Consider the following 24,759-nt stretch of genomic DNA (forward strand, 5'->3'; position numbering starts at 1 on the left):
GGCCCGATGCCTGGCAGAGTGAATTCAGAGCCGGAAGACGCCGCGGGGACGCTGCAAGGAGAAGACTTTTCGGAGGATCCAGCCCGACCCTCACTCATGGACTTAGTAAGTGTAATTTGATCGAACGTTGCCTAGCCCTGAAACAAGCATTTTCCCCCCATAGAGTATAATAGGATTCGATATTCGATTCGAGTAGTCGAATATTGAAGGGCTACTTGAAACGAATATCGAATCTCGAACATTTTACTGTTCGCTCATCTCTACTAGACACCTATCCCTTGGAGACAGAAACAATATTAGGGGTTCCTTCATGAGTGGAAACTATTTCATGGGTATCCCTGTGGTTGTAATGTTGGGAATTACTGATTGCCTGTTTGCTCAAGGTAAGAAAAAATGGCTGTTTTCCCGAAAAAACATTCAATTTCCCTAATTTTTGAGGGTTTTTCTGCTCCAATCAGTGCCAATTGCCTAATTCATGCTGTATCATATCATATGTGCTAAGGTTAGAGTTGACTATACACAATAGATAAATGTTGGCCAAATCCAACAATTTCGGTGTTACTCTCCAACCACCAATTATATATAGATGAGTCCCAATTCCTGCCAGAGTTGAATTTCAAAATGCCCAATCCTTTAGTTCTCAAGAGCAATAAACTGCCTCCAGAGGTGTCTGACTAAGGGTAAGTTCAGACAGAGTTTTTTGGTCAGGATTTTGAGTCCGTATCCGCCTCCAAATCCTGACCAAAAAGATGGTTCCCATTGAAATCAGTGGGAGCTGCTCAGGTCTTTTTCCGGTCGATTCGGCCTGAAGACACTCCCGACTAGGCCAATTCATTGGACCTAATCCAGAGAGGAGTGCACGACTGGATGCCGATGCAGTGCACCGGGTTTCGGTCGCGACTACCCGGGGTTTGGTCCGCCTCAGGTTCCGGACCAAAACACCCTGTCTGAGCTTACCCTTATTCCCTCTCCTTATTGAGAGCGCGCGCAGACTTGGCTTCTGTATGGATGAGTTGGATGGCATCGCTGTCAATCAAATGAGTGTTCTCCAAGAGCTTTCTCTTGGATGTCACCAGTCGTACTCTTACTATCAAAACTTACCTCATTGTCTTCCTGCAAGTCATTGTTCTCATACCTGTTTATGGATTGTCTTCTTTTCTTCTTCTTTTCTTCCAAACCAACAAAAATACCTAAAATTACGGCAAGAAATACCTTGGCCTACATCTTATAAGTCTCAAGACCCCATGGACATACATTACATCTATACAAACATACTAAGAATTGTTCTCTTTATTTTACAGAAATTGCATAGAATTGTAGATTTCTTCAAAAAAATATCATTATAATTCTTTCATACACAGCTTTTATGGATTCCTGGAGTGGATTTGTTTGTTTTTGTATGCAATAAGGGGTAGATTTACCAAAGGGACCTTATGAAAGTTGTATGTTTTTGTAGAGAAAAGTGATACGTAACAACTGTCATATGGTTTTAACCATAGTGATTGGGGTTGAGCCAATCTTGAGATTTCAGGATCGATTTTAAAATCTGATTTCTGATCATTTTCCAGCCGATCACGATTGTGAAATTTGCTCGATCGCCGATCGGGATCGGATCTTTCCCGATCGCTCAACCCTAGTCAATGCTTCTCTATGGGAAAAGTCACTTTTAGGGTTGAGCCGATCTTGAGATTTCAAAATTCAATTTCCGATCATTTCCCAGCTGATCCCGATCATGAACTTTGCTTGATTGCCGATCGGGATCCAATCTTTTCCGATCCTGATCGCTCAACTCCAATAGCGATGTCTCTACCGTTGTCCTGTAAACCTTACTACTATAGTATATTACAAAAATTTCCTTTCGTTGAGTTATGGTTTAGTAAATCTAGCTCTTATTCTCAGTACACAATGACAAAGCTCTGTATTTACATGACAGCCATGAGGATTTTTTTTTTTTACCCCATGACACCAACGTCGTAGAGTTTTTCACGTGGCCAGGATGTACACTTCATATAGGGCTCGACTTTCTCTACAGAACATGAATACTGGCGTAACACAACCTTCAAAGACACACATGAAGCCATGGTAAAACATCCTCAACTGATTAAAACACCAAAACGGGTTTCCTGACCAAAAACAGAGATCAAACTTATTCTCACCAGATCCGATTTTAGACAAAATGTTTTTGCTTGAAACTACAGACACCGTGGGTTTTCAAATAAGAAAAGCTTCTAGGTGTTTATGACTTTGGGAAAAGGAAGACAATGGCCCTCAAGATCCAAAAATAATGATTTCACGTGACTAGGTTTAGTCCTCTGCTAATTTGTATGACAAACCATCAGTTTTACGATGTCGGGAACTTTTACGGCAGCTCAGATCGCGGAAATCCATCGTGGGTGATATTTTTTGTACTCTGGATAATCCACTAACAGGATTTTAGTCTAGCTGTAAAAAGTTTCATTGTATAATTAAATGATGACTAAAAAAACAGCACTGGATGTCTCGCTTCTCCTCCGTCGGCCATGGCCTTCTACTCCGGCTCACTGCTGTTTGTAGTCTTCTCCCATAAACTCTCCTCACTTTGTGCTGGAGATCCCCCAGAGGTACGGGCTCTGAGTCCTTGAAAGCGGCGACACTCTGGACATACTCTAATATGTGTACATTCTCGGGCGACTAGAGCTGCTTCTTGTGCCAGTCTCTGTGCCAGTGGGTCAGGTCCACTCCCACCACATAGTTTACCATTACTGAGAATACTAGTATTGCGTCCTCTCCTATCATCTTGAATAGTAGATCTAGAACGTATAATGGCCCCACGCCTACGACGTGGTAGCATACTGTCTTTGCAGAGAATTATGTTGCTTAACTCTGTCACCATTTCTTTGCACACAGAAACCTAGAAAAATATAAGATTTAAAAAAATAATGAACAATCTGAAGCGTAAGAAGGTTTTTTTTTGTTGGCTTCATGTACACAATAGTTATAATATTAAAGTGACTGTCCAGGCATGATCTCAAATAGTGTCCTCCTGATATTTTACTACTTGGATAGTACTGGTGGTCAATAAGGACCAATTTTTTGTATGGGGGCCATTGGAGATGATTATACTGTGTGGAGCCACTTGGAACTATTATACTGTATGGGGGCCACTGGAGACCATTATACACAATCCAGTCACATTAATGTGACCACCTGTCCAAATCCAGAATAACCACCTTTGGCAGAGCGGACCGCTGCCTGGTCGTGCAGGAAGAGAGGGGATGTTGTGATGATGGTCACTGGGATGTTGAGCCATGCCAACTCCAGTGCTGTGACCAGCTGCGCTAGGTTACGCGGTTGAGCATCCATGGCGCAAACAACCCAATCGAGCTGATCCCACAGATTCTTAATTGGGTTCAAGTCTGGGGAATTTGCTGGCCAAAGGAGTACGGTAAACTCATACTGGTGCTCCTCAAACCACGCACATACACTGCGAGCTTTATGACACGTCACATTGTCCTGCTGGTAGATGCCATCATCCTGAGGAAAAACAATTCGCATGTAGGGGTGAACATGGTCCACAAGGATAGATGCATACTTGTGTTGATCCATCGTGCCTTCCGCAATGATGAGTGCACCCAGATAGCTGATGACACGTGCCTTCTGCGATTGGTTATTTAACACTGACGTCAAAAGTAGGCGGTGGTCACATTAATATGACTGGACTGTGTACTATAGGGGGACTATTATACTGTATGGGTGCCACTGGGAAACATTATACTGTGTGTGGGCCACAGGGAAGTATTAAACCGTGTGAGGCCCACTGGTGTGTATTATACTGTGTTGGGCACTGCCACTACTGATGATGCAAACTTATATATTGTGCGGGGTATACAGTGGGGATGCCCCAGGTTTGAACAGTTTGGGGAACATTGGTCTGAGGTCCCTGATGATTCAGTCCATGCCCACCTGTTGAGTCACATAGCTTGCCAACTCTAGACCCCGCTAAGTCATATAACCAGGATGGAACTTAGTAATGTACGCCTAGGGAGGGGGCCACAAAATTGGCTTGCATGGAGCCCTGAAATTGCTGATGGTAGCCGTGTAGCTCCATGGGAGAATCATGATCTGTGACTACAGCTGAGTTACAGTGCCTATAGAGAGTCTAAGGTAGTCTGAGACACGCCCACTGCCTCATCATTGGGTCAGGCTGATCCTTTCTCCCCTCTGATTGGCTGCTGTTTATAAACACAAGTCTATAACTGGATCACCAGGAAATCAATGCATGGAGGAGAATGATGGCAGAACCCTACAAGTACAGATTACTAAACCACCAGAAGAAGATTATCTAGTAATTTCTACATATATTCTGAGTGGATGGAGCCTTAGTAAGGGGGAGCCTGGAAGGTCACTTTAATATATTATGGTAATATATAATATAAAAAAATGGAAAATCTAAAGCAGAAGTAGATAGCATAATGCTAAATAAGATGTATTATTTACCTCGGGCTCTTCAGAATTGCGAAGCGTCCACAGAAACTCAAGTACTGCCATGAAAATGGCCACTATTAGACCACAGATTAACACTACAAAGATGCCACCAATGTTTTCCATCCCTAAACCTGAGAATAAAAAGATAAAACCACAGGTCAGGAAAATGTGCTCCTATACCCTGCTGTACAGCAACATGTATATATAGCAACAATCCATACAGTAGAGCTCTTATACAATACATAGAGCAGATGGAGACTTTACAAGGGCTAATGTTCTGTACCCTGGTGAGACACATTTTCTTCTAGACACGAGCGCCTGCAGTTTTTTTACTATTCTTCAGGGTGGAAATTCCTGCTATGAAGAAGGACAACAATGAGCAAATAAGTTGTTTGGTGGCCATGTCCGCCGGAGCACTCGTTTTCCCATTATACCATATCTCTGTGTAATCTTCATTCCTAGATTTGGGTTACAAACACTCATCTGACATGTAGATAAATTCATTCTCCAGCCTGGAATACTATAAGCTATCTAGGACTACCAGTAAGCTGGACCATAAAACCCTAAGCAGAACCACCAAACTTCAAAGTTTAGAAGAACTGAGGTCTCAGGGTTTAATAATGGTCCATGAAAGGAGAAGAAGATCCAGCAGTCCATCCCATCCAGTTTAAAACATAACTTTTAATTTAGGCTATGACTAAGGAGAGTCGTGTCTCCGAAACGCATCAGCCGGACGCCACCTTCTGTTATGGGTTTATATACAATTTTTAACTTCTTTTTGTAAAGATGTTTCCTATATTAAACGTTATGTCTTAAACTGGACGGGATCGACTGCTGGATGTTCTTCTCCTTTCATGTTCCATGCCTCTGTGCATCTCCTCTTCGTTGAAAAACGCGTTAAGCGTCAACATTGGCAAAATACCGTGAGTGGGCTGTGTTTTCTCTTTGTTTTTTAATAATGGTCATCTCATTACTTAGGAGCAGAATCCCCACGATCAACTTCCTTACCAAGTTCAAGAGCCCATCATTTGTCCTCCACCAGGCTAAAAGCTTGATAACACCCCACTAAGGCTGGATTCACACCTGTGCCCGAATTCCATTTGGGGATTTCGTCCTCCATTCTACATTTTTCAGGCAGAAACTCAGTGGTCCCATTATAGTCTATGGGGTCTGCAGAAACCACTTTTTAAAGGGGCTCTATCAGCAAAATCATACTGATAGAGCCCCACATATGCGTGAATAGCCTTTAAAAGGCTATTCAAGCACCGTAAATGTTATATTAAACTACCCCCCAGTTTTAAAATAATAACCTAAAAAAGAATGTGCTCTACTTACGGATCGTGCACGATGGGCGGGCATTCAGGGTGTGTCTTCATCTTCATCCCCGCCTCTTCTTCCTCCGATGTCTTCGGGTCCCGTCCTCCTCCGGCGCTCGCGGACACTGATAAAAAAAAATAGCCTGGGCGCATGCGCAGTAGCCGTAGTAGAAGCCGCATGTTACTGCGCATGCGCCCAAGCTAATTCTTTTTATCACTGTCCGCGAGCAAGCGCCGGAGGGGGACGGGACTGGAGGGCATCGGAGGAAGAAGAGGCGTGGATGAAGATGAAGACACTCCCTGAATGCCCGCCCAGCGTGCACGATGCGTAAGTAGAGCACATTCTTTTTTAGGTTATTATTTTAAAACTGGGGGGTAGTTTAATATAACATTTACGGAGCCTGAATAGCCTTTTTAAAGGCTATTCACGCATATGTGGGGCTCTAGCAGCATGATTTTGCTGATAGAGCCCCTTTAAGGAGATTGGTATTCCGATTGTCAGGTCACCAAGTTGACCTAAAGAACGTAAACCCAAGCACACGTGTGAACCTAGACTACGTAGTCATTTCAGAAGACCATAGAAGAACCATTATGTTTATAACAAGTCAGAAATAGGTTTGTAGAATCGTCTTCAGAAGAACATGGCTACCTTTCGCTCTGTGATCTTCTTCTTTTGGACATATTCCTCCATCCCACCACTTTCTTTTCAGATCCTCTAGACAGTTGTTTTCTTGAAGCTGTAAGATTGCCAAATCAAACTCATCTCGGAAAACTGAGCCTTCAGGGCAAAGAAATAGGTATTATTTTACATGATATCATGATGATTATTTCGGTATTCATGTACTAAATACTATTCCAGACCCTACAGGGTAACCCTAGAGCAGTAGAACCCTAAATCGTAATCTTTATTAATATGACGTAACAAAGTAACAAAGAGAAAATATTCCCTTATTGTAAAGCCATGAAACAGCCTTGAAGACGTAAAATAGTTAAATTGTATGATACCTATGGGCATGCCAATGCCGTAGCCTTTAGTGTCCAACAGCCCCCCGACCTGAGTAAGATTGCAGTTGCGTTGCCGGTAGTATTCGTTCATGGTAGACTCCAGAAGGAAGGCATAATTGGAGTTCAGCACTCGGGCTATACCTTCCTCTGTGCTCTTCACAAATACACTTGGCTGCTTGGAGTGCATGTAATTCCACATCCTTTGATAAGTCTGGTATCGAGAATTCTAGGGGGAAAGAAGAGAAATGCCGCAATTTATATTCGTGACAAGTGATGTGATCATTTTCTTCTTTTGGGAACACTGAAATGTCAGATGGGGTTAGATCACTGAATATACTAATGCTGGAAAGAGCTAAAAGCAAACTTAAACTAGAAAAAAATATTTCCCGTAAGATCTCATATACACAGGCCTCCACGTCTACAAAGACACATGAAATGACTACTAAGTATGTCAGGCAATAGAGAAAACACTTTTTCCCCCACATGATATATATGAATTGATATATGGAAAATAAGGCACTTGGAGATACAGTAGACCCATTGTACCCCATGGCTATCTGTTACAGATCCATGCAACATGGATGATTAAAGGGGATTTACTAAGCTGCAGTAACTCGATTCAACCACTACACAGAGAGTGGAGCTGTCTGCTTCCTGCTCCAGCTGATTGGTGGGATTTCTCGTATCGGAACCCACATAGCTCATACTGGGGACCTATGATTGGTCAATATTATATATTAATATAATAGTATATAATTATATATTTATATTATATAATTATCAATAATTATTATACTATTAACAACAACAATAATAATATTGTATTAATAGTATTATATTATATCAATATTTATATGAATAATACTATATTTATATTATTTTATATGACATCAATACTTAGAATAATAATAATATATTAAAATATATATTATCAATATGTACATAGTAATAATAATAATAATTACAACAACAATAATAATAATAATAATAAAAATAATAATATTATATTATATCAATATTTTTTTGTGAGGAGACTCGATGACAAGACCAGTGATGTCATTCAGACCTAATAATAATAATAATAATATATTAATATATAATTTATATAATATCAATATTTATTATATTAACAATAATAATATAACTATATTAATAATGTATAATGTTATATCAAAATAATAATGATGATATTAATAATAATAATAATAATAATAATAATAATACATTAATAATGTTATATCAAATAATAATAATAATAATAATAATAATAATATTTTTTTTAGTGAGGTGACCCGGTGACAGGATCAGTGATGACATACAGATCTTTATACATAAGCCAAGGAAACAGGAGGGCTAAGAAGACTAGACTTTCCTTCTCCAGGGGTAAAGGTCAGTTCACTACTTTCCCACTGAATGTAAATACCCTGGGAAAGTAGCTTTCTTGCGCCTCTGGCAAATAGCACCAGGAGTAATGCCCCAGCTGCACCGTCCATGTACCTCTGCTACTTTTTGAGCTTGGAGATGGACGCTGGTTATGTAAGGTCATAGAATAGAAGCCAGCCACCCTGATGTTTAAGTAATGTTACTTATAATAACCGAAGTAGAGAAAGTATAACTGTTCCCAAGCCTACTGTATGGCAAATAATTACTTGAAAGAAGGTCATGCTGGAGCCTCCATGTATTGTCCCATACTCAATGGTGGTCTGGTCTGCCAGGTCATCCACTGATTCGATGGGCACATCCATTCTTTGCACAGTGAGAAAGGCAGCGAGATTAGCTGTGTATGATGAGATTATTATTAGGGTAAATGCCCACCTGCAAGAGCCAAATAAAGACAAATGAAAGCTTGGCTATGGTGACCCCTTTTATTTCACCGTTACTAGTCATAGATAGTTCAAATAGACATTTATTGTACAGGCAGAGTTTACATATCTTAGGCTAAGTTCACACAAGTACGTACCAAGTTTAAGAACAAAAAACATAGTAAAAATACCTAATAACATGTGAAGAAGGAGGGGAGGAGAGATAGCTAATGGCTGACTACTGTTTTACTAGAAGATCTGCAAGCAAAGTCCAAGGCTGATTCTTGCTGTAGATGTCACTGTCTTATTGATGGTAGCTCAGTGGTTAGCAATGTGGAGTCCTGGGGTGTCCAGCCAAGGACAACATCTGCAAGGGGTTTGTATGTTCTCTCCATGTGTGTGAGGGTTTCCTCCCATACTCCAAAGACATACTGATAGGGAATTAAGATTGTGAACCCTCTATGGGACAGTGTTAGCAATATCTGCAAAAGTGTTACAAAATAATATGGCGCTATATCAGGAAGCAAAATAAATAAATAAACTCTTTCATTTTTGGATGGTTTCTTAGTTTGCAGCATTCCCCCACACCTGCCTACAACTTTTGCAAAATACAGTATATAGTCAGGGAGAGTGAGCTGTGAGCTTCTTCTGTATCACTTTGCGACAGGCGCTTGTCTTATCATCAGAAGTAACTGTGATAAGAGTTTGTGCTTCTTTGTGGCAAGCATGTGTGGAACAGTCCATGTAGTTTCAGCTCAGAATGAGATCATGTGTAGAGATGAGCGAGTAGTACTCAATCGAGTAGGTATTCAATCGAATACTACGGTATTCGAAATACTCATACTCGATCGAGTACCACTCACTATTCGAATGTAAAAGTTTGATGCAGAACCAGCATTGATTGGCCAAATGCTATACAGTCGGCCAATCAATGCTGGTTCTTCTCCTACCTTTAGAAGTCTTCTCCGTGCAGCTTCCCCGCGGCGTTTTCCGGCTCTGAATTCACTCTGCCAGGCATCGGGCCTGGGCAGAGCCGACTGCGCATGTCTGCTTGTAGTGCGGGCATGCGCAGTCGGCTCTGCCCAGGCCCGATGCCTGGCAGATTGAATTCAGAGCCGGAAGATGCTGCGGGGACGCTGCAAGGAGAAGACTGCTCGGAGGATCCAGCCCGACCCTCACTCGTGGACTTGGTAAGTATAATTTGATCGAACGTTTCCTACCCCTGAAACGAGCATTTTCCCCCCATAGACTATAATAGGGTTGGATATTCGATTCGAGTAGTCGAATATTGAGGGGCTACTCGAAACGAATATTGAACCTCGAACATTTTACTGTTCGCTCATCTCTAATCATGTGATCCAGTAGAAGAGAAGGATCCATGAATCTTTAGATAGAAAACAGTAACTAAATAAGGTAATATTAGCTGTATTATCTATTGAGGTCCTGTTTTTCTGATACAGGGCTCAAATGTTCCCACTTCCTTTCATCCCATGATATAGTTAAAGAATAAAATTGTGGCAGCCTGCGCAGTGCTCACTGGATATGGATCTATACCAGCCATAAAACCGCTGTCAGGTGGAGGGAATGTCATCGATTAACTTGTGACAATGCCATCTCTCTATCGGGGTGTATTCTATTACACAGAAACTGCTCTGTCACTGCTAGAAGATGATGTGTTGTGGCAGGACAAATAGGAAAGCCCAAGTGATCAGTGACTTTGCCAAGGGCCAAATTGTGAAGCCAGAAGACTGGGTCAGGAGCATTATAGAAAACAGGTGTTCCCAATATTCAGTGGCTAGTACCAACAGAAAGTGGCCCGAGGATGGAGAACTGGAAACCAATGACAGGGCTGTGGTTGTTCAAAGCTGGTGCTTGCCCAATACATGGGGATCCCACTTTTCAACATACAGGATTGAGGACATCTTCAGAGATATTGGGGAGCCATTCCTTGATGTGTCTTGGTGGCACAAAGGCCCCTGTACAGCATTAGGCGTTAGTGTTATGGCCGCTCTATGTATATAGCTCTAGTTAAGCTTATTGGACTCCTAGATTTGTCAATGTGTAGGGAAATAAATGTGATTTATAATATATTGGCATCCTTGGGAAAAAAAAAACACTTACCAAACTCCGCTGACACAGCGCGTAGACAAAGCTCTGGGTGCAATGGTAGATCCCTGTTGCATAAATCCTCCGACTGGAAACCACAGACTGTTCCCAAGGGAATACTGATTTATTAGGAGATTGCATCTTCCCTGTACACATGGATGAGGACTGTACCATTCATAGGGAGTCAAGCTACATAGACAAAATACACATTACATATCAGAAAATACGGTGGGAAAATTTTACAGTATACACTTTGACAACGTTGTCTCCCTAGCTGCATGTTGAGTAAATGGGTTATGAGAAAGATGTTCCAGAATTGTTGTTTTATGGGGAATGTAAGTGAGGACCTGTCACTGGTTCTGAAAAAAGTTCAGCACTGTCACCCTGAACATTTTTGTGTTTGAATTGTCCACACCTGTTCAGCCATTCCAAAGATATAAGCCCTTTTGTTGATGCAAATGATGGTATACTAGCCAAATGGAAGGTAACACTGTGGTTTCTCTGTCATGAGTGTTACCGCCCACTTGGCTAGTATGCCTAATTTACAGTAACACAAAAAGGGCTTATATCTGTGGAATGGCTGAACAGATTTGGATAATCTAAATACCCAAGTGCTCATAGTAACAGCGCCTATTAGGTGTCCTCAGGTCTTTCAGAGCAGGTGATAGGTGCAACCAATACCCAATGGGACCATTAAATTGTAAACTGCTCTTTCTTAGTGTCTGTGTGCTTTGGCTAATAAAGGAAATTCATGGATGTTAAACCATATGATAGACAGTTCACCTAAATGGTATATAGGCCATACAGAGAACTTGGCAGATGACTTGCAGACACTAAGCCACCAGCAGGCCCATATTGACTGTTGGTTTACTGTCCCAAATATTCCTACTGTATTCTTTTACATGCCAGGTCCATTTATCACAACCCTAATAATAGCAGATATTAAAATACAGAGATACTAGATGTTCTGTTTGAGCTCCAGTGGAGAGCTGCATATGTGCCGGGAGCCCCAGACATGAGTCAGATGAGATCGAACCGATCTCTTGCTATGTATTAGGGTTTTTTTCAACATCCCAAAATGGAGAGTCTTACTCTAGGTTGACACTAACGTTCCGGTCTCCATCGTTTGGATCTGCATGGGGACCTGAAAAACCGGCGGAGAGAAAGGAAAAAACAAGAAGAGATACCAAGCTGATCCCCGTGTATGATCACTAGGTGGTAATGTGGACTTAGAAGGACAGACAAATGCCTGCTCACCTGGATGGGTTGTGAGGAGGTCACAACAACCCAAAGGTCTTTAATACATGTGGGTCCTGGATAGGGCAGAGTGTAGGGCAGCAGCTGTTGTTACGTCTCAAGGATGTGCAGTGAACCAGCAGATCAGCTCAACCAAGCGGTTACAGACATTCTTCTTTATTGAACATACAGTATGGTACAACGCGTTTCGGACATGGAATTGTCCTTTATCATCTGCACAATCACTGGCCTGGATGGCTCGATGCTTGAGCCATCTGGGCCAGTGATTGTGCACTTGATAAAGGACAATTCCATGTCCGAAACGCATTGTACCATACTATACGTTCAATAAAGAAGAATTTCTGTAACCACTTGGTTGAGCGCTGTCCTTTGACCTGATCCCCCATAAGGTTGGTCCATAATCTGCTCCGTTGATGTTAGGTGGAATCTGTTTCAGAGTCTCCTACTCCAACCCAAATGTGACCCTAAATGGATATTTGGGACACTAAACCACTGGTCCATAATGGTGTCTTAGTATCCCAAATTCCCAGGTTTTCAATATATTTACATATACTACTGACATTTTTAGTAGACATAGCCATCTTATTTATACCTCTCAAATTTTACATTTCCACTTGCCAATGAGAAGGTTATTGTATAATTACATGTTTAGAAACATTACATTGTATATTGGTGTCAAGGTCTTCCTAGGTCGTAATATTAGGAGGTGAGAACATTGTTTACTTGTCTTTAAGTAAGTTCTTACAGATAATTGTACGGCCCTACAGTGCTTAATGAGCGTGCTGCCAGGGAGTGCAGGCATGGGTAATTAACATTATGATTCTAGTGAAGCCTAGTGACATTCCACCAATTATACATCCCAAGGTGACTGCGGCTCAGCAGCCCACACATGCCGCACGCTACGGCTAAACTACTGACTACAATAAATAATGAAGAATCAGATATGTCATTGGTGCCTTATTGTACTTGGTTGACACCCAAGCACTGTTTGGATGGACAACTGTTACGGGCTCTATAAATCTATACCCATGCCAAAATAAAAATACTGTAAAAATAAAAATACTGTACGTTACGTTGCACATTGACCTAAGCAATGGGGTATTTGTCCTTTGTGATACTTGTCATAATGATCTATTGTTGTACGGGTCTTACACTGCACACAAAATCTGTTCACTGCCATGTGGCATTCCATATGTATTGTGTGCGCTACCATATGGCACCTCCATGGGGCACCATATCTTGAGTGCTTCTAGGAATATGGCATGTAATGTAGCAAGCCAATTTTTTTTTTCCATGCCTAGTTTCACAGATCCATAGAACATGAAGTCGTAATTCATGTACTTAGGCCTTAAAGAGATTGTCCGGACAAAAAATTAAATCGAAAAAAAAAAATCATACTCACCTGTCCCTGGTGCTCCGGTGTCTTTGCAGGTTGGTCCGGTCCTGAAGCCCTGGTCCTGAAACTCCTTGCTCGCTGTGAGGTCCTGGATCCCCCAATCTGCAGCCTCAGGAAGGAACCGAGATGCTACAAGTAGTGATGTCCCGTGTCCTTCACGGAGGCTGCAGATTGGCTACGGAAGCAGTCACATGCAGCAGGGACTTATGGTGAAAGACAAAAACGGACCGCGCTGGGAGGCACTGGAGCACCGGGGAAAGGTGAATATGATCTGATGAGGTATTAGTACTGGCAAAAGGTCCTCTTTTAAGGAACCCTCTATCTTGTATGATTTTGTTGTTTATGGTATAAACGTCTGGGTTGATAATTTTCTTAATATAATTTTTAGTGGTTGGTGTTTTATTTTTCTAATACAGACTCTTTAATCCGCCCTGAAGGCATTATTTTTTTATCCTCTTAAAACGGATTCTACCATTAAAATTCAATTTTAATGGTACAATACTGTGTAAGTGGCCATTTTCTTGTGGCCGGCTGGCATGCGCAGTCGGCTTTGCCCTAGGCCTGAGGCCTAGAAGTTTGAAGCCAACCCCCGTAAGAAGATGCGTGTAGAGCCTGTTCCTGAAGAAGATGGAGGCGGCGCTGGAGATTTCTTTCGCAGCATTGGGGACACCCACAGTGCTGTGAGAGAACTCATTTGCATACCGGCGTAACCCGGGATTTTTACGGAACGGTGGCGCGGAGAAGACTTTTAAAGGTAGTAGACGAATAGCCTTTTTTAAGGCTATTCCTACCTGTTAGCAAGAAAATGTTTGATTTTAATGGTAGAATCCCTTTAACGATCAATATGCCTTTTAATAACTAAGGGGTTTTACACCAATGTGTGCACCTTTCTTATCATACTAAACACCAGGCTCTACTTGATCAACTGGGATTGGAGATAACCCTTATCTTGTCTTAGGTCAAATACAGTACCCAAGGGGTTTACAGGATAGTAGGGCCATCTCTGTATCTTATCGGAGACCCTGTGGTCCTGTTGATGGTTTGAAATGTACTGAAACCTATTAGGCCCTGCCTGAGGAATGACAGAAGTAAGAAGTTAGAAGTATCACAATGTACTATAGAACATAGGAAGAATATGCAAATCTGACTTCAATGGTGTAATTAAGATGTCAGTGCCTCAAGTATGCACACCAATAGAGGGCGCTGTAATTAGGAAGACAGAGTCTCAGTCAAACAAACCTATAGAGGGCGCTCCCTTTAACATCATGCCGACCTTCTCAGAGGCCTTTGTTTGCAATGATGTTGGGATTATACCAGATACAGTCTTCTCAGCCAAGGACAGCTGTTTCGATGTATTTGCATCTCATCAGCTTGGCGCAGAGAGGACTGATCTGGCAGAGGTGAGAGGCTTAGAAGCAGGCAGAGTATTGCTTGATGAAGATCCCTGCTTAGAAAGAAAAAAGTAAAATAAAAAATAATATTTTAAGACTATGTTCACAATACCTCCTTGGTGAACAATGTGAAGAAAAGCCAGGATAAATAAACATAAATATATATATATATATATTAGCAAAAATGATAGTTATTCGAAATGGTACCAATAAAAACTTCAATTTGGGCTGAAAAAAATAAGCCCTCTCCTATCTCGATTGATGAAAACATAAAATTGAAATGCAACTAAACGAGAATTAATTTTCTTTAATTTTTTTTTTTTTTGCTAAAGTAAACCTAAATAAATATCATATTCCCATAAATGTATTAAATATGGGCAAAAAAAAAAAAAATGAAAAGAATACTACCTTATCATTGGGGCCCAAAATAAGCTGGTGACTAAGAGGTTAAATGCGCGGGCATACAAGGGATTTGAGGCTTTGTATCAGATAAATAGAGTTCCGACCACTATAAAAAAAATAATAATAATAGCTCCGATCTTGGAAGCTACAAACTACTAAGATTAAAAAAATGGTCCTCGGGGGTGGAAAATCACTTTAGCAAAAATCCAAACTTGCATCGCAAGAATAGAAATCAAAGATGTCAAGACCTAATCACATAATAGGCCTCTAGATGTTCCTCTAAAACCAAGGACAGCGTATTTCCTCCCTTAAATGACAATGAAATGGCAATAAATGTAGTAAATTTTACCGAGCCACAAGGAACAACACACAGCTGACAGCCAAGTAGCCAAGAAGCATGAAGAGCCACACACCAGGTGAGAATGGATCCAGGAAAGAAAAGTATCCAGGCTTCCTTCCCTAGGAGGAATTCAGAATCAATATGTTATAAGAAAAATTATTTTTGTATTTTTTAGTTGTTTCCACCTTGCATAGATTCCCCCTGCCCCCCTTTTCTATCACTTGTACAAAATTCTATTGAAATTATGATAATCTGAGACAATGAAGCTCCTTTAAGGTTGGCCATACACAATCACGGAATCCGCCTTAAAATTCATAGCCAAAACCGGCTCCCATTGACTTGAATGGGAGCCACTCACTTTTTTTCCGCTAACTAGTAGTGGAAAAAATAAGCGAGTTGCCTTATCTTGTGGCGGAATCCACGGCGCGAGACTCCCTCCCGATTAGGCCCATGCATTGGCATTCCGTCGCGGCTAGCCGCGTGGTATGTTCCCATGTTGAATCGATTTTCAATAGAAAGCTGTAAGGAAGTCTCTGACAACTCCTTATACACATGAATGTTGATCTCAGCCAAGGATGCACGTTTTGCCAACAGGTAGAGCTACATCAACACACAGATAGTTAGCCAGTGTCTCCAAAATTGGTGGGCTCATCTAATATTTAGCTTAAAGGGAGTCTGTCAACACAAAAGTCCCTATTGAACTATGAGCACAGTCAGATACCCATGGTTCACATACATAAAACACTTTTTTCTGCTTTTGGATCGGAGCCTCCATTGCTGAGATATTCGCTTTTTCCTCATATGCTAATGAGCTATTTGGAGTCACCATTACTGTCATCGTACCAAATATCTCAGCAACGGAGGCACCGATCCAAAAGCTGAAAAAAGCGTTATATTCACCGGAACCCTGGCTATCTGACCGTGCTTATAGCTCACTAGGGACAGTTCTGGTGACAGACTCCCTTTAAATGTAACCTTAGTATCCTCGGTGACAAATATTGGATGGACCAAAAATAACTTTTGTTTAAACTTTTTGACAAGTCAATGTCAATTTTCTCTGCTCAGATGCTAAAACAGATTGTGAGTTACCATAGGAATGGTTCTTAGTGCTAAGTAAAATTTTCTGCTTCCTCTACTGTGGGGGCTTCGGTTAGAATAGATTGTGGGGAGGGAAGCAAAAGTTGTTATCCAAATGTGTATACCTATACTTCACACTGCAGCAGGTAGAGATGACTATACATCTGAGAAGGCCATCTTCACTATATCATTTATATATAGAAATTTTATATAGGAGTTGTCTTAGAGGTCAGTGCTCACCTACAACTGATTGACAGGTTTCTCCCTATGCACAGTAATAAGGAGGAGGCTGTCAGTCGGCAGCAGCAGCAGCGATTCCTGGCTCACGCAGTGCTTGTTTCCCTGCACCGGATATATTTTTAAGAAAACTACACCACAATGACAAGAAAATTAGACGCCAATATAATGATTAGGTGTCATAAATCATATAATTATTTTGGCTTTTGGATCTATGCCTAGTTTTGGCTGTAAAGGAATACTCAAAAAAAAAAATTGTGAACTAGCTCTTATACGGGACATAAATTCTACCAATTAAGAGTAGTCTATGGATCTCCGACCATAGACCTGGGTCAACATCTACAGGCTGGACTTCAGCATACAAAGAAAGACGGATGGTCCTCCTAAGAGGTTTCTTACCATATGAACCCGGTACAGGATGCTGATTCCTAAAGTCATGAACGGTTTCGAGAAGTCGATCACTTTTTCTCGTTCTGCTGTAATTGTGAGTCCGGCAACAGCCAGATCTGCTTTCTGGAGAGATATAGATATTATAGACATGTTATTTGGATCCTAGATATACAGCAGAATACAGGCAGATCTGTATTTTCCTGCCTTTCCTCTCAAGGTGAGTGTCTGAAGATAACCAGATTTAAAATAATAAAAAAAATTTTTTTTGGTCCTCACAATGCTCAAAGTGATGCAGAAGTTCATTCATTTATGGATCATCTTAAGGTCATCTCCTCTCAAGGAGAGAGGAAAGGTAAGGAAGGACACATCGGTGATTCTGAAGGTTGTAAAGTTGCTAAAAACCTTTAAAGAGGATTTTTCATGTCCTCAAACACATGCGGTTTTGTATACCGCTAGAAAGCCCCGGGGGAGAGCTATCGGTGCATTTACCAATAGCTCTTCACTGTCAGAAGACAGCCTAGTTGGGAACGCCCTCTTGACAGTACTGTGTGTAGCGCTATACCGTCAGAGGGGGTGTTCCTTTCTGCCCAGTGATGTGCAGGACATATGGCAGGTGTTGCCACTCATGGCAGAGCTTACAAGTGGCATTTTTCAACAGTATAATGCTCACCCACATTGCAAGGGTTTCCCAATAATGCCCCTGCCAGATTGCAACACTTCCTTGTCCTACCTGGTCACCAAATTTATTGCAAATAGAAAATTTATATGTCCACCTAGGACGCCAACTTCACCAACCTACAACTACGCCTCTGTGCCCAAACATATCTCACCTTGTATCCAGACTAGAGAGGGCCCAACAGAGTACTAGAGCTTCCTATCAATTGAACACGTTTTCCCCAATAACTTTTCATTCTACTATTGTTATCACTTTTATATATTATCATTTCATTCACACTGAGAAAGTTTCACTCAGTTCCAACAACTCTGTATATTATGAGAAGGTGACAGGCAGAGTGTTGGAGTCCCGGTATATCTCTCCCAGGTTTCTGACCTATATGTAGTCCAGTGCAGGTCTTGTGTAGGCCTCAGCCCCAGGTGTGATTCCTGGGCCATAAAAGGCTGTGGATCCTGCACGTCAGGGCAGATCCTGGGAGTGAGAGGATGCGCCTGGGTCTGTCCTGAAATACTGATTGTCTGGTGAGACCGTACTGTGCTATGTGGTTGGTAGTAAGCCACATGTATAGTTAGCTTTATACTGTTTAGTTAGTGCTCGGACGAGCAGGGTTTTGTTTGACGTTACGTTAAAGCTGTATTTTATTTTGCTATTTTGTACCTGAAGTGACGGTTTATTTATTTTGCTGTTTGCACGTGATATTGTGTCCCTGCTCTGACTGGTTGGGACCGCACCGTTTCTGCTACCGGGCTACCATCCCCACAATATATATATACTGTGTAAATCTTATTTTCTTACTATAAACTGAATACTCTATACTGAAAAGAAACAACAAATTACACCGAGAGCTAAAAAAAAAAAAGCGCCATCTGAGTTAGAGTTACAGCGCAAGATAAATCCTATTATTACAGTATATCCTCTCGACGGCTGCCTGGTATTCTATATACTGATCCGTGATGTTTCTTGTGATAGATTGATTTCTGGCAGCTAAATCCTGCTTCTCTTGGAGTGCGAGGTGTAATGACAACATTATACAGTATGGATAGCACATACAATGAAGCTGGGATTCTTCCTGCTTCTCTACTCACAATATGCTGCGGTAATCTCTGAAGGTTTCGGCAGATGTGCAGTTTGCGACAGGCAAGTATATAAGACTGTACAGGAATAATCCGCTGCTTGCCCGGGGATACAACTTGTCTGATGTCTATTTGCTCAAGAGTAGCCTTTTGTGTCAGTGCAGGAACCAGACGGAGGAAAATAGCAGCGGCTCCTGAAAAGTCAGCCATGCTCCATGAGAAGAAGGCATTAGGGAAAGCTGCTGGATCTGCGCAGCGCCAAGGACATGTCACCTATTTATTTTAGCACTTAGACCCGTTACTTTGGAAACATTAGAAGGTCTCATCACCATTACAGTGTGCATGTGCTGAAAACCATTTGCTGTGCACAGAACCAGCTGGAGTAGTTTGTATTATCTCCCTAAGTAACGCCGGGGATGGATGAAGTGCTTGAAACCATGTTAGTTTTGGGCCATGTGCACATTTGCATTTCTAGATCATCATTTTGGTTTACTAATGGACTGTCATGGAGAACTAAATGGATGTCAATTCCCGTCAGCTTCTAATCTCTTGCGTATTTTTCTCTTCTTCTCACCCCTATATACTGTAATTTAGTGGGCTCTGTTAACCCTAAATGGCCAGCAGTTTTGCATATTTTATAAAATTATGCTACGTCTGATGGATGAAGAGGCCAGAGCCTCTAATGTGTTGATAAATTCCCCCCAATATGTTCCCCAAGAGGTCATAAAAGACATCTGATGGCCGTGCACAAATTTTGCACATTGGGCGTCCATTAGAGACTCACTTACGGGATAAACAACCCTCAATCTTTTGCAGAGCTGATTGGAGTTTTTTATGACCTGGCATCATTGTCGTGCCGGAGGGAGAATTTTTTTTATGTATTGAAAATTGGATCAAGAAAATCTAGTGGTGAAATACTGTCCCTTGACTACAAACCATGCAACTGAAGCCGATTCAGCAATGAGCTCTTTGATCTACAAGGGTTTTCAGGTCTTTAAGGGTATTCTGGGACCCTTATAGTAATGGCCTATGATTAAAGTAAGATATCAATAACCCATCAACTGATTGAAGGGGCGATGGTGCTTTGGCAAGTGCTAAAGCTTCTTCTTAGTGATTCTTCTGCAGCCGGGACTGAGCTGTAATACCAGACACCGCCACTACACTAGGCATGGTGCTGTTCCTAATACACAATTGACAGGCAGGCACCATGATTCTTTCAATCAAATGATCATTGGGGGTAGTGGGTTGGTGTACCCCACACTTTGTATTGATAACGTATCCTAAGACTAGACAGTTTATATGAAAATCGGAATAACCCTTTTAGAAATTTGTGGATATGCCTAAGACCAGAAGCCATTAAATGTCTTGCTTTTCCAGCATTGTTCCTCTGGTCTACGTTGGTCCGTCTCAATGCCGTCATGTACATTGTACACGTGACCACTGTAGCCAGTCACATGCCACATGTGCAAGCGTGCCCACCCAGGGCAGCGAGTCACCTAAACGGTTACATACGGTAACCTATGACCTATGTTATATGACTGCCTCAGTATTTGGAGATACCGGAGCAATGAGACATTGGGAGACTGACTACTTTTGCATCATAGACGTTCCCCTCAACTAAGCAAATTTCCTAACAACAAGCAAAATCCTCCGTTCGAACCACAAGCAATCACCCGCCGTCATTTGGGTAAACCAAAAGGTACATTAAAATTTTGTCCAATGAATGGACAACCCTCTGCTTAGACACTGGAGTGGAGGATCTTCCTTTATATTGACAGGGATAGAATTCATGTGACAACCCCTTTAATAGCTTTACAACCCCTTTAATAGCTTAGTTACCATCCTTATACCATTTTATAATTTGGGAGTTTTTTGCAAGGAATGCCTTATAATAAACCACTACACATTTAAGAAACTCATCGTTTTGACAACGGTAATGAAAACTAAACCGACAAGTCTGGAACAGATAATGGAATCCTCCAGTAAACAGAACATTAATGCGTATCTCCAGAGATATAGGAGTGACGGGCAAGGGATTAAAAATTGGGAAATAGGTACGTTTAAGTCCTGCCCTGAAAATGCCCCCAAGCTTGAACTCACTTTTGTAATCCGGTCATTAGAACATACCTTGATTTTTCCCTATTTGTTTCTGAAAATTCAAGATAACCCTGGTAAATTTAGGGAGTTGGCAACTATGCCCTTTTTAAAGTTAGGGGGCGTTCACACTGCCGTCAGTGTCCGACAGGTAGTGTCCGCTCCTAGTGTCCATTCAAAATCTGGCACGGACATTAGGAGCGGACACTAGCTGTGTCCGTGACACTTGTCATTCATTTAAATGGACACCGGGTGCGTTCTTTTGCACTCCGTGCCCTTCCTTCACTGACCGCATGTAAAGATGTCCGACTTTTCAAACGGACAGAAAAAAAACGACATGTAGACATGTAGAATGGACAAGCCAAGGCTTGTCCATTCTATTTATGGAATTCCAATGGACAAATGTTATATGAAATGGCTTATGAAATGGCTATATATATATATATATATATATATATATATATATATATGTGTATATATGTGTATATTTTGGTTCTTACCCTTGATATCAGTTCTCCCACCATTCCAGTCCATGTCCCATTCAGCTCTGGTACACCATAGAGTCCGTCAGCCACCAGGCGGATCTTGTAATTAAAATGCAGGATCTTCGACAGCTCTTGTAGCATGTCCACGCAAAATCCTTCATACCGGTCATTACCCTCAAGTTCCTGGTAGTTTGGCTTTAGCATCAAATATGGGTTTTCCTGTAAAATAACTGGTTTTGGTTATTGTAATCTGTTCACAGTTCTCCTTGGATCTCGCTGTTCCTATTACGTTTGCTTTGTATATAACATTTAATTTTCGCTAATCATGATTGAATAAGAATAAGCAAAGCTACAATTATGTCACAGGAGAAAGTTATAGGCACAGACGCTCCGCCTTAGAGTGGAAACTGATGGTATTTTAATAGGAAATTTGTAGGGCTTGTATCAGATAACCTTGAGGACTAAAGGTAGCCATATACCTGTGATATCTGCATGACTGGTTCAGCCAAGGGAAGAGGAGAGTAGGCCACAGTCAGACACCTTGGTAGTGGCTTAAAGGGGCTGTCCAGTTCTTTTCTTATTGATGACCTATTCTCAGGACAGGTCATTAATAAAAGATAAGGGACACCTAGGACCACTGCTGATCAGATGTGGCAAGGGGTCACAGCAGCCGTGTGAGTGCTGCAATCTTCTTCACTGTTTACATTGCCTGCCGTCTGCTTCATCGCAGCTGTACAATGTAATTACAAACTCATCCCATAGGGGAAGGGGATGAAACTGTAATTATATTGCATGGCCGCAATGAAACAGATGGCAGGCAATATAAACAGGGAAGAGATCATGGTGCTCTCGTAAGCACTGCAGAACCTTCATACATCCGTTGGACCCCCAATGATCTTTTAGTGATGATCTATCCTGAGGATGAGCCATCATCAATAAAACAACAACTGGACAATTCCTTTAAGCCATCACTAAAGGTGTCTGGTGGCGGCTTACTCTCTTCTTCCCATCTGAGAACACATGCATGCTCAGCTCAACTAAGCATACGGTCAGCTGACAGATATTGAAGTTATAAGGTCTCTTTTAGCCCTTTAGGTTTTCTCCTGCAACAGTAAAGAATCCACATGACCTTTTCTTCTGGCCCACAATATCTTCAGACTTTCCCCCAACATCAATGTTGGAAAAGAGATGCCACATTAGCTGATCTGGCTGAAATTTTTGGGTTTGGACAAAAGTAAAGGACTGCGGTAATTAATTCTTCCTCCCAATCCCCTCCTCCAGACTGGCTGTGTGAGAGGTCTCAATGTGGTACAGTGATTTATTACACCATCCAAGAATTCTGGGTAAACCAGAGAGGAGAGACATAAACTTTCAAAAAGTTGTCTTTGCATGGGAACCACTTCCTTCTGGAGGAGTCATATCGGCTTGGCTATTATTCCCAGATTATGCCCTTACCCTTGGTTCACATCTGCATTTGCTAATCCATTCGGGGATTCCACATGGGGACCCCCTGAACGGATTACCGAACGCATTTGCAAGCTGTGTGCAGTGAAAGTACACGGACCCCATAGACCAGGGGTGCCCAATACGTCGATCGTGATCTACTGGTAGATCGCAAAGGACGTATGGGTCGATCGCGGGATGAAGGGATCCCCGGTGTCTGCTTGTTCACAGTGCAGGCTGAGAGTCATCTGCCGCAGCCCCAGCCTGCCAGTGTCCAGAGATAACTCTCAGCCTGCGCTGTGAAGAAGCAGACAGCGGGGATCCCTGGGCAGCCACAGAGCTCCGCTGTCTCCTGCTGTCAGGATCCGCCTGGCCCCGCCCACTTACTCAGACACGCCCGCCCACAAGCCCATCCGGTCCCGCCCATATGCCCGCCCCGCCCTAGTAGATCTTCTGCCTTGGTCAGCTAAAAAGTAGCTCACACGCTGTAAAAGTGTGAGCACCCCTGCCATAGACTATAATGGGGTCCGTGTGCTTGCTGTGAGATCTCCGTATGGAACATCTACTTTCCTGTCTGCATGTTCCCTGCGGATATCTCGTGGCAAGCTCACAGACCCCATTATAGTCTATGGGAATCCGTGTGCTTTCATTGCACACCGTTTGCAAATACGTCTGGTATTCCGATCGAGGGGGTCCCCGTGCAGACTCCCCTGAACGGAATACCAACGCAGATGTGAACGAGGCCTTAGGTGGATGGGAATCTCTTCCTTCTGGAGGAGTCATACCGGCTTGACCATTATTCCCATATTATGCCCTTAGGTTCAGGTATTAATCTACAGCAGGGGTGCTCACACTTTGTCAGCATGTGAGCTACTTAATTATATGACCAAGTCGAAAGATCTACCCACTTCTTGCGGGCGGGACCGGGGCGGGCCTGTAGGCGGAGCTGGGGTGGGCATGTCTGTGGGTGGGGCCGGGCGGAGCATGAGAGCAGGAGACAGCGGCATTCTGTGGCCGCCCAGGGATCCCCGCTGTCTGCTTGTTCACAGCGCAGGCTGAGAGTTATCTCTGGACACTGGCAGGCTGGGGCTGCCAGTGTCCATAGATGACTCTCAGCCTGCGCTGTGAACAAGCAGCACCCCGGCTCCCTCCATCCCTAAGAGTAGCCTGCAAGTGTCCGGAGTGCTTGTTCACAGCGCAGGCTGAGAGTTATCTCTGGACACTGGCAGGCTGGGGCTGCCAGTGTCCGTAGATGACTCTCAGCCTGCGCTGTGAACAAGCAGCACCCCGGCTCCCTCCATCCCTAAGAGTAGCCTGCAAGTGTCCGGAGTGCTTGTTCACAGCGCAGGCTGAGAGTCGACTCTCAGCCTGCACTGTGAACAAGCAGACACTGGGGATCCCTGGCTGCATCCCACGATCGACCAATACGTCCATTTCGATTTACCAGTAGATCGCGATCGACATATTGGGCACCCCTGATCTACAGGGACCTGCCTTCCAATAGGTGGCGCTAGGGACAAATTCCTCTTTTTCACCAATGAGAACTTATTCATATTCTTTAACCAATAAAAAAAAAAAACATTGGGCATGTTTAAATCCGACATGCCCAATTTTTCTTTCCTTGCACACCGTCCATCAGGGAAGAATAACATTAGCTGATGTAGAAATCCATTAGACCACCAGATGAATGTGACTGATTTTTAGTCACACGCTACTGCCACATCTGAATATACCCCAAGACATAAAGCGAGACTTCACTTTTCTGCAACTTAATGGTTTGCTTATGTGGAAAGGCTACACTTTGT

General features: G+C 42.4%; 1 protein-coding gene across 2 annotated transcripts in view; it reads right to left on the reverse strand.

Moving 5' to 3' along the window:
• Positions 1 to 1,392: 1,392 nt before the first annotated feature.
• The window catches only part of GRIK4 (glutamate ionotropic receptor kainate type subunit 4), a 187,719-nt gene continuing 164,352 nt past the window's right edge, over positions 1,393 to 24,759 (reverse strand). The window contains exons 12-20 of one of the 2 annotated variants that reach the window (XM_075277614.1): positions 21,527 to 21,730; positions 17,193 to 17,306; positions 15,489 to 15,598; positions 10,709 to 10,882; positions 8,435 to 8,600; positions 6,786 to 7,011; positions 6,430 to 6,558; positions 4,477 to 4,595; positions 1,393 to 2,890 (exon numbers count right to left, since the gene is read on the reverse strand). In XM_075277614.1, coding sequence (XP_075133715.1) covers positions 2,528 to 2,890; positions 4,477 to 4,595; positions 6,430 to 6,558; positions 6,786 to 7,011; positions 8,435 to 8,600; positions 10,709 to 10,882; positions 15,489 to 15,598; positions 17,193 to 17,306; positions 21,527 to 21,730 — 1,605 coding nt within the window. In that variant the 3' untranslated portion in view covers positions 1,393 to 2,527. Of the gene's footprint in view, positions 2,891 to 4,476; positions 4,596 to 6,429; positions 6,559 to 6,785; positions 7,012 to 8,434; positions 8,601 to 10,708; positions 10,883 to 15,488; positions 15,599 to 17,192; positions 17,307 to 21,526; positions 21,742 to 24,759 lie in introns of those variants that run through there. The other variant, XM_075277615.1, reaches the window with a different exon arrangement.

Source organism: Leptodactylus fuscus, chromosome 6 (genome assembly GCF_031893055.1).
Source record: "Leptodactylus fuscus isolate aLepFus1 chromosome 6, aLepFus1.hap2, whole genome shotgun sequence".
NCBI classification, from domain to species: domain Eukaryota; kingdom Metazoa; phylum Chordata; class Amphibia; order Anura; family Leptodactylidae; genus Leptodactylus; species Leptodactylus fuscus.